The 9,890-nt window shown below is 54.0% G+C and overlaps 1 protein-coding gene across 1 annotated transcript; it reads left to right on the forward strand.

Moving 5' to 3' along the window:
• The first annotated feature begins 372 nt into the window (after positions 1-372).
• On the forward strand, positions 373-7,235 carry LOC136570830 (serine/threonine-protein kinase PAK 3-like). Its single transcript, XM_066571235.1, has 13 exons — positions 373-451; positions 1,406-1,443; positions 1,883-2,009; positions 2,069-2,080; positions 2,976-3,110; positions 3,791-3,854; positions 4,486-4,534; positions 4,845-4,957; positions 5,217-5,334; positions 6,083-6,182; positions 6,464-6,660; positions 6,757-6,894; positions 7,134-7,235. The coding sequence occupies exons 1-13, from the start codon at positions 373-375 to the stop codon at positions 7,233-7,235; spliced, it is 1,272 nt and encodes a 423-aa protein (XP_066427332.1).
• The last annotated feature ends 2,655 nt before the right edge of the window (positions 7,236-9,890 follow it).

A 9,890-nucleotide genomic window follows, 5' to 3' on the forward strand; every position in this document is an offset into this window, starting at 1 on the left:
GAGTTCCCCTGGGACGCCTTGAGCACTGCCTTATGGACTGGGAGGACATTTTCTGCTGCTTTATGAGTGAGGAGAACTTCCCAGGCTTTTCTTTCGCATCAGCTGTACAGAAGGTTGCCTTGCTGGGCACAAGGAAGCCATAGAACAGCTGCTATTGTGAGGTCAGGGGAGCGGTGCCACGTCACAGTGCTGTCAGCACAGCGTTGCCCCGGTGCACGCAAGGCCTGCTTGTCCAGAGCGGCTCTTCTGCTCGCTCCCTGCAGGAGGATCCTTGTGCTCAAGGAGTTCTCAGCAGACGGCCTGCACCCCGAGAGGAGTCTGGGCTTTGCCTTGGCTGGCATTCAGTGTGCAAACCCGCACAGCGCTGCCAAAATGATCGGGCAGGTCTGTGCCGCGGTTTGCACGGTCTTTTCTGTTGTCTATTCTGGCTACTACCTGACCCAGCTGACTCGTAAGTAAAGGTTTCTCCTGGGGCTGGCATCACCCGGCTTTTGATTCACTCTGCTCTTTATGCCGCAGCAGTGACCGAGTTTATTTGGGAACACAATGGCCATGAAGATGCCACCGCTTTGGTCAATGTCCTGCCAGCAGCATCAGCTAAAAAGGGGGCATCTGTGTACTGGGGGGCGGGTGCAGAGTATTTGCCCCGCAACCTGCAGCGGTTGCCTTCCCTCCCCGAGAGAGTGCGCGGCACTGGAGTCTGTCATTTCCTCCTCTTGCTGCTTCAAGCAAGACAAGCTGCTAATTGCAGACTCTGAGGGGAGATGCTCAGAAGTACTGCTAGCAACTCGGTGGCTCTCTCCAGGAGCAAAGGAAAGCACCTTTCGCTCCCAATTCTGCCCCTTAGAGGCCTTGGCTGCGTGACTTGACCCTTTGATGGTGTGCCAAGACTGCGATTCCCTTGGCGATGCAGCACAAAGTCCAGTGCAGGGAGGGTTTGCTGCTGAGCCCAGCAGCTGTTCCTGGGCTGCTTCAGCAGGGAGCTGCCACAGGGAAGGGGCCCTTTGTGGAAGCTTTGCTGAGCTACCATCTTCAGCCAAGGCATGGGAATTAGGGCATGCCATTTAAAAGAATCTAGATCTAAAAAGAAAAAGAAAGAGTAGAAAGAGAAGAGGAAAATGCTGCTTGAGCTGTTGGGCACAAGGGAAGCTGAGAGTGTGGAAGAGCAAGGGGCATTTCCAGCAGCGTCTTTCTATTTCTCTCTTGGCAAAAGAGGCCCAAATGTAGACAGAGCCTACTCTAGCGTCCTTGTTGTTCTCCTGCCTGCTGTGGGAAAGAGCTGTTGCTCCTGGAGGCCTATTGGGAAAGGGAAATGCTCTGTGTTGGGACTGCCTTGTGCTGCGGGAGTGGCCAGCACAGGCACTTTTCTTAGGGCCTCTGGTTCCTTTTCCCTTGCTGGCTGCAGGTCACCTGACACGCGGATGGAGGCAAGCCTGGCCTTTGGTGAGTGGCAAAGGAAGCTGTGACGTTGCTGGCGTGTGACAATGGGGCGGCAATTCTGCCAGCTTGGCCTCTTGCAGTCCAGTGTGGAGTGCCAGCGTGGGAGGCTGAAAGAAAGGCCAAGTGCCCCGTGGCATCAGCAGTAGCAAAGGGAGCACTGGCTGTTTGCTGATTTTGCAGGGAAGAGCCTTTCAAGAGATGAAAGGCAAATGGGACAGCTCCAAGGCATCTTGCTGCTTCTAGGCAGCAGGGAAGCTCAAATGCACAGCAAGATGGGAGTAGCACCTCATTCAGCCAACTTCCTGGGCTTTTCATGACTCAGAGTCCCACTTGTATCAAAGTCTTCCATTTCCCCTTCTTCTGGGTCCTTTCCCAGCTCAACAGAAAGCAGCTCCTGAGGGATCGCCTTTTGCCCATCTCTCTCACTTCTGACTGTCTGCAGGCCTCAACAGCAGGGTCAGCAGCTCCTCTGGCTGCCTCTGGCATTGAGGAAGAGGCTGAAGAGGAGCAAAGGAGCATCAAGCCTCCAGCTGCTTTCCCTGCACAGCCTGAACTTGCAGAGCCGGTGAGTGGCAGCTGAGCATGGCCCTGCCTTTGGTGCAGGGCCAGGCTTCCAGTTTTGGAGCAGCCCTTGTTGCTCGTGGCTGAAGATGCTGGGCGGCTGTGTGCCTGCCGTGACCTAGTGCTGCTTCAGGCAAGCCAGCGAGCCCTGGCCAATGGGTTCTGAAGTTTGGCATTTAAGCTGGGATGCTGAGAGGGCCTGAGAATGTCTCTTGGCATCAGACAGGAGGCAGCATTCAATGATTCTCAGTGTAGGAGTCAGCCCCGTGTGCCCATTGTCAGTGCAGGCTGCCTGTGGTCAGCGGACGGAGCGGCCCAAAGACGCAGTTGCCGGCCTTGCAGGGGAGCTGGCAGACACTGGCCCCTGGAGGGGACCTGCCCTCTCCATGGACTAATTAGCTTCAGGCTGTGCTTCACTTCCAGCCGGTCAGAGCAGCCTTTGGAGAGGAGAATCCTTGGCAGCCCTACATTGTGAAGGGCGGGTGGGTCTGGGCAGGGCAGGAAGGCGTCTCCGAAGGGCCGCTCCCTAAAGGCTGCCATGGAGAGGGGCAATCTGTGAAACAGATCAGAGAAGGGCAATGCTGCGGGCTTCTGAGCAGACCACTGCATGCCAGTTGCGGGCTGATTTCATTGCCCAGGGAAAGACAGGAGGAGGAAAGCAAGAAGGCCCTGGGGCCCTGCTCTGATGTCTTTCTGGATCTTGGCAGCCCCATCGATCCCTTGTTGCCAATGTCTTGCAGAAAAGCTGAAAACATGGAGCATGGAGGTGGCCCTGAGGGGCTGGATCCAAGTAGCCTTTGGGCTTTTGCCAAAGTTGCCTTTGAGAAGGGGACATGGGAAACGCCCCAGCTGGAGAGGCCTGGGGGTGGCTGACAGCACCTTCCCAAGGCCTTGCTTTGGCCGTGCGCTGGGCGGGGCATGTGTGCCAGGCACCCTTCTGATGGGCAATCCTTCCTTGTCCCAGCTCAACACAGGCTCTGCAATTCAACCTGGTGCCGCTGGACCAGCGTGGGCTGCAGCAGCCAGCTCGCCCCCCGCTGCTGGCACTTCCTGCAGCAGCGCAGCCCAGCAGCCCGAGAAGAGGCAGGAGCAGGGCCGGAAGACACTGAGTGAGTCGGGTGCATTTCTTGTCTGCCAGAGCAGTGTGTTGTGTGCGTGTCTGGGGGTAGGCTGTGCCAGAAGTTGCCCCTCAGTCTCAGAGGCGCTTAGGCCTCTCGGCAGAAGCTGTTGTTGTGCTTTGAGGCAGCGCGGCAGCGCTCAGGGACTTCCTGCTGCCTGTGAGGGCGGCTGGGCCTGGCTTGGCTCGGCCTGGGCTGCCTTGTGTGCCAAAGACAAAAGCAGAGATTGTTTCTGCTTGAGCAGAAGGCTGGCACCTAGCAAGTGCCTAGGCCCCAGGGAGCTCTCTGCCCCAGCTGTTTTCGGGCTCCCGTTCTTGCACCTCCTCTGGCTCAGACACTTTGTGGCCCTGGCAGTGGACCTGCCAGTGATGGTGGGTGTGACTGCAGAGGCTGCAAAGGCCCTTGGTGACCTCTTAGGGCCCTCTTCTTAAGGTCTCATCATTTTGGCTTATGGCATGGGATGCTGCGCTTGAAAGAAATAAAGGCCTTCTGGGAAAGGCCACCTGATGAAAGGTGGAGAAGATGGCCCTCCCACTTGCTGGTCTCAGCAGCTGGAAGCCAGGGGACCGCAAAGGGCCCAGAGCTGCTGGCAGCGGGGCTGCCTTTGGGAGGGTGTGGGGAGCGGCGTCTCTGTGTGCGAGCGAGCGCCCTGCGCTGCTTTTGTCTTTCAGGGAGCATTGTGAGTCCGGGCCAGCCAATGAGCAAATACACGGCATTTGAAGAACTGGGACGAGGGTAAGCGTGGTGTCGGCTCCTTTTCCAAAAGTGTGGGCCAGGTCTTTGGCTGGTGCAATATCAAGCGTGAAGTCAGGCAAGCTCCAATCACGGTCAGGCTCTGGCTTTACCTCCTGTCTCCTGCCTGGACTGCTGGGTCAGAGCAATGCGAAGGCCTCATCAAAGACAAGTTGATGCTGGCATTGTCTTGCTTGCAGCAAGGAGGAGCAGGAGCTGGGAAGCCCTCTGCCCCTGCCGCTTTCTGGCCTGAAAGAGCACCTTGCCACTCAAGAAATGTCAGATTCTCAAGGACAGTCTTCTGACTCTAATTGTTCTCACTCTTTTGACACACACATACATGCATGCCCACACAAGGAGGAGAGTTCCCCTTAGGTTTGGAAATGACCTGGCTGGGCATGTGCCTTGGAGATTTCCAGCAGCCCTTGGTCTTCATGCTGCACCTTAGTGTTCCCTTGGACAGGCTGCCCCGCAGGGCAGAGGGCTCACGGGCCGACGTGCTGCTGGCCGAAGAGACGCCGCAGCCAGGCGTTTTCTAAGGAAGGCGTGCAGGCAGCCTGGGGAGATCTGCTGCCTAGGCTTGATTTCAGTGCCAAGGGATAAAGGGCTCTTTCTGCTGCTTTTGTCTTTCCAGGGGCTTTGGAGCTGTTTATAAAGCCCTTGACACCAGCAGCGGACAACAGGTAAAGTGCCAACAGCCCCATGCCATTTTGCAGCTCCGGAGCGCTTTCCCCGCTGCTGTGAGCCCTGCCTGGAGGTTTGGGTGGCAGCTCCATGTCTGCAGCAGAGGCTGTTCCTCTGAAGTACACTCTAGGCTCAGGAGGCAGAATGCATTTGGGATGGCCTTTGGTGCTTCTGCTAAGCTCTGCTGTCGAGTGACAAGGCACTTTGGCCCAGCCCGCTGCCTCATTGCAGCAGCACTCGCTCCGTGCTGCTTGTGATCTCGAGCAGGGGGCGTCTTCTCAAGGTAAACGGTGGCCAATGTCATTTCAGGTGGCAATCAAGATCATGTCGCTTGAGGAGGAGATGTCCGAGGAGCTGGCTGCCAATGAAATCCTGGCCATGAGGGACAACAGGAGTCCCAATATCGTTACCTACTTAGACAGGTTGGCCTATTCTCGTGTCAATGTAGCTTTAGCTAGTGCAAGCCCGAAGAGACGATGCCCTTTGGTCCCTGGCAGAGAAGGGAGCTGGTGGTGATTTCTCTGCTGGTCTCCAGAGCGTGGGAGGAGTTGGAGCTGGTGATCATGAATCTCTTGTGGCACACGTAGCTTGGAGAGCAGTTGCAAAAACCTGGCTCGGGCCCCTGGCTGACTGAGGCTGTGCCCATTGCTGTCTCTCCATGCCGTGGTTTTCTTCTTTCAGCTACCTGGTGGATGCGGAGCTCTGGCTGGCCATGGAGTTCATGGACGGCGGCACCTTGTTTGATGTGCTCAGCGCGGTGTACCCGGAGGAAGGACAGATAGGCGCTGTCTGTCGGGAGGTGAGGGATCCCGCTTGTGCTTCCCCAAGCCTGCCCAGGATGCTGCTTGCCAGCTGGAGGTTAAGGACAGCTGGGATTTCTTGCTCTCACCTTTCTTTTGCTGCTGCTGCTGCTGCTGCTCTTCTCACCACACACATAGGAGAAGAGCGAGCATGGGAAGTGAACTGCCTGCCGCTGTGCCCGCACTCCTCAGGCTCTGTTCTTGCACTCTTCCATCCTGTGTGTCCTCTGGCGCTGGTGCTGGCTCACTCGCTTGGTTTCACTTGCTTCCTCTTCTCAGCTTTGCCTGGGAATGTTTGCCTGGAGCCTGTCTGTCTGTCCTATATTCCTTGCCATGCAGGTGGCAGAATTTCAAGCTAAGGGCAAAGAGCCGTCCTCAGCTGCAAAGGATAGCATTGCAGCCCTCATGGCGACGGATTCTGGAACAGCTCTTAGGTGCTGCTTCCTCCTCTGCTGCCACTAGGCTTCCCCAAAAATATTTGCCGTGCCGCCTCCCAGCAAAAGGTGACGCGCTTCCTACCCAAGGCCGGCGGAACTTTTGGGAGCTTGGATGCCTTTGCTTGGAAATCGAGAAAAAACTTCCAAGAGTGTTGAAGCAGCAAGCTCTTCTTCGTGACAGCACCATGATGCTGCGCCCTCGCTCACAATTCCCTGAGAAAGCCGTCAGTCCCGTCGAGCTCTTTCCTTTCTGGTGGGATGAAATCCGATCCTGTACGTTAACTTTCCCTCCCTCCTTTTTCTCTCTCAGTGCCTGCAAGGACTGCATTTCCTTCATTCCCGCCAAGTCATCCACAGAGACATCAAAAGCAACAACGTCCTTGTGGGCATGGATGGATCTGTCAAGTTGGGTGGGTATCCCTGCTGGGCTGCAGCATTTCCAGCACCTGCCGTGCGCTTGCATTTCGGTGACTGCCACTGGGGCAGAAGCGCCGCTTGGCCAGTGCGTGAATGGTGAGGGTGTTGTGGATGTGGCCGATGCATTATTTGCCTGGCTCCAGGCACGTGGAAGGAGAGCTCAGCTGCTTTTTCAGCTAGATTCAGCAAGGCCTGGTCAGGCTTGGAGTGGGCAATGGTTTTGGCCGCTTTGCCAGTGGGAGCTGGCTTTGACAGGCTTTGTTTTTGGCCTCAGGTGACTTTGGCCTCTGTGCTCAGCTCAGCCCTGAGCGCAGCAAGCGCAGCTCCAGCGTCGGCACTCCCAGCTGGATGGCGCCGGAGGTGGTGAGAGGAGAAGCCTACGGCCCCAAAGTGGACATCTGGTCCCTGGGCATCATGGGGCTGGAAATGGTGGAAGGGGAAGCTCCTTACGAGCGGGAAGCCCGTCTCAGGGTAAGGTGCAGCTTAGCAAGAGGGCTCTGTGTGGAGAGAGCTGCTGTGGCTAGCAAAGGAGCAGGTGCAGTGTCCTCTTGCATCCGTGTGCTGTAGGTTTTTGAACTGATAGAAAGGAACGGGCCCCCAAAACTGCAGAACCCCAGGCACCACTCGGCTCTCCTGCGCGACTTCCTCCGCTGCTGCCTGCAGGCTGACGAGGACAGGCGCTGGTCTGCCCAGGAGCTCCTGCAGGTAAGAAAAAGCAAAGGGGCAAAAAGCCCTGGCAGCTGAGGACACCTGCATGAAGGCATGAGGAAGAGTGTGGGCCACGTGGCGCAGGCAGCTCCCAGCACAGCAAGGCGCAGGGGGACATGCTGCCCTCGGTGCTCTTTGTGTGTCTTCCTGGTAGCCAGGGAATCCTGCTTGAGCCCGTGAGGATGGGATTCTGGAAAGTAAGAGTTCCTTTCTTTGTTCTTTTTTCCTCTGGGCAGCATCCCTTTGTGACCTCAGGCGATCCTGCCTCCAGCCTGGCTGCTCTGATCATCTCAGCCAAGCAAGTGCAGGAAGACTGGAGAGGAGACACCTGCGCCTGAGGAGGCCCTTATGCTCCGCCAGCCCAGAGGAGGGAAAAGGGGATGTGTCATCTTTAGGCAGAGCTCCAGCCATCCCCTGAGTATTAAGAGGAGCTGTGCCATAGATAGGAAATGTGATTTTTTTTCGTATTTGCTCAGTTTAGGTGTTTGGTTAGGTTAGGTAAGGTAAGGTAAGGTTAGGTTAGGTTAGGTTAGGTTAGGTTAGGTTAGGTTTGGTTAGGGTAGGTTAGGTTAGGTTAGGTTAGGTAAGGTAAGGTTAGGTTAGGTTAGGTTAGGTTAGGGTAGGTTAGGTTAGGTTAGGTTTGGTTAGGTGTGTGCTAGGTTCAATTTAAAGCTGAGCTGTTTTTTCTTTCTCCAAGAGATGAAAGTTTAAAAGAACTAGGATATATAGGGATCACCATTTAAGGGCTATGGAACGTAGATATCTTAGATAATAGAGGATTGTTTAGCTTAGAATAGAGTGTTGTTAATTGAGGCAAGCTCTGAGGTATCTTTGAAGTAGAAATGAAAGAATTGTCATAATAAGAATTAAGCTGTGAGAGGAAAAGCTGCGCTGCAGCCGAACTGGAGCCTGCAGGCGCTCCAAGCTGTCAGCCTGAACAGGCCACCTTCAGGACAGAAGGATGAAGATGGAGAAGTAGCGAGGGGATACTTTGTTTCAGGCCGAGTGAGAATAAAAGTCTAAAATATCCAGAGTGTTGTAAGACTCCCTTCCTTGCCAGGCTGTAGCTAAGTGGACGGTCCCCTTCAGAGGCCCAAAGAACATAGTGAGGTAAGCAGCTTTGCTTGCCTGAAGCGTGGAATGCCCGCGGGAAGCTGCCAGACTTGCGGGTAATGAACGCCAGGTAATGAGCTCACATTCAGGACAACACCAGGAGGCAGATGTGCACTCCTTTCTGGGCCTCTTGTCGTGAAGATGTCAGGGTGATCAGCAGGAATGACCATTTTGTTCCCAGCCTCCTCTCACTATGTCACCTATGGGATGGAATGGCATTCTCATAGCGGCATCTGGCCCTTCCTCCCTGCTTCTCTTTTCCCCCCTTTTCAGCCCAGAGCCCCAGGGACCATCTGGGCCAGCCTGATCCCCCACGGCTGTGTGCAACCACCAGGCCTCCTGCACAGCCCCATTCCCACTCTGCTGCCTCCTTGGCCTTTTCCCACATCTGGGCCAGCCTGCTCTTGCCAGCTGTTGGGCACACACACACAGCATACCGCACCTGTCAGGGAGCAATTTGATGCAGGAGCCCCTGCTAAGCACGGCTCAGCAGCCCGGCACTTTTCCCACCGAGCTGTGGCTCCATTTGGACTCCATCTGCTGGGATACCCTCTGTGAGGGACCGCTCAGGGACTGGATGCTCCTTGACTGGTGCCCACAGGCCTGATTTCCACGCCTCCCCATTCCTCCTAGCCCTAAGGCTGCCTCAGCCTTCTAAACACAACTTTTCTTACTCTAATGCCTTTCTGTGCTTTACTTCATACTCTAAGCAGGAGTACACAGTTTTGATTGTCTTTAATCTAGAATTAAGAACAATAAGTTGGAAGTGCTGCTAGAGTTTGTCATTTTAAACTTGAAGCAACTGCAAAAAGTAGAGAGGCTTTCGGTGCAGCTTTTCAGTTAATTTGAAGTCTCCTTCCTCTTCACTCAGTTTCAGCATATCTGTTGATTTTCCTCTGCTGTCATCTTTTAAGCTTCATCACTTGTCTATGGATCTGTAAAAAACCCCTGTCAACCCAGGGCAAATTTACTAGCCTTTGTATTTTTCCTCCTCTGGAAAAGCTGAGGCTCCTGTGATCTTCTCCTGTGATCTAGACTTGGATTCCCATCTTGGCTCTGCCTAAGAGCAGAACAAATGGAATTTCTTACCTGCTAGTAAGATCTGCTAGCAAAGGTCACAGTTAGAGCTAAGCATAAGGCTTCTCTCCCTCCGCCGAATACACATCGTTGTGTCTAGGCCTGGCGATGTCCAGGAGCACCTGGAAGCTACTGCCAAGGACAAAAGTCTCACTCTTGCTCGTTTTGACACGGAGTTTTTGGTAGGATTTTGATCTACGTCTACAGTCATCTACAGGAACTGGATTTTTTAGATACAAAGTGCCTTCAAGCAACATTTCTAAGCATAGTGGGCAAGGAAGTCCAGATACTAATGAGTTGTGGTTGGTTTTAACTCTGTGGAACATCTGGCACAATATCCCACAACGTGTTATTTTTGACTCTTTCAGGCGTTTAAAACTCAGGCTTATTCTTGTCAACACTTTTCTTTCCTCCCTTCAGAAATCTGCATGCCCAGGTACTCAATTCTTTCCCAGTTTGTTGACAAGCTACCTGTCAGACAATACTTGTCTCTTGATCCAGAGATGGGGAACTGTCACCATTAGGCCGGACGTGACATACACACGTGATCAGGGTCCAAGAAGAAAAAAGTTTTCTTTATTCTGCGTGTTCTCCAGCTTCTACACTCTTAACAAAGCGTGATCTTAAGTCACTGACTACACCACAAGAACTTCTTATATCCATTGGTGCAAAGCAATTAACGTCAATAGAATTGGCAAAAGTTTTACAGAAATTTATAAGGCAAGTATACACATCTACTTAGGCACTAGTCTAGCTTACGAAAATTTCATCTCTCTTTACTAATCGGTTTCCATGCTGACGGC

The sequence above is a fragment of the Molothrus aeneus genome, unplaced genomic scaffold, assembly GCF_037042795.1.
Source record: "Molothrus aeneus isolate 106 unplaced genomic scaffold, BPBGC_Maene_1.0 scaffold_40, whole genome shotgun sequence".
NCBI classification, from domain to species: domain Eukaryota; kingdom Metazoa; phylum Chordata; class Aves; order Passeriformes; family Icteridae; genus Molothrus; species Molothrus aeneus.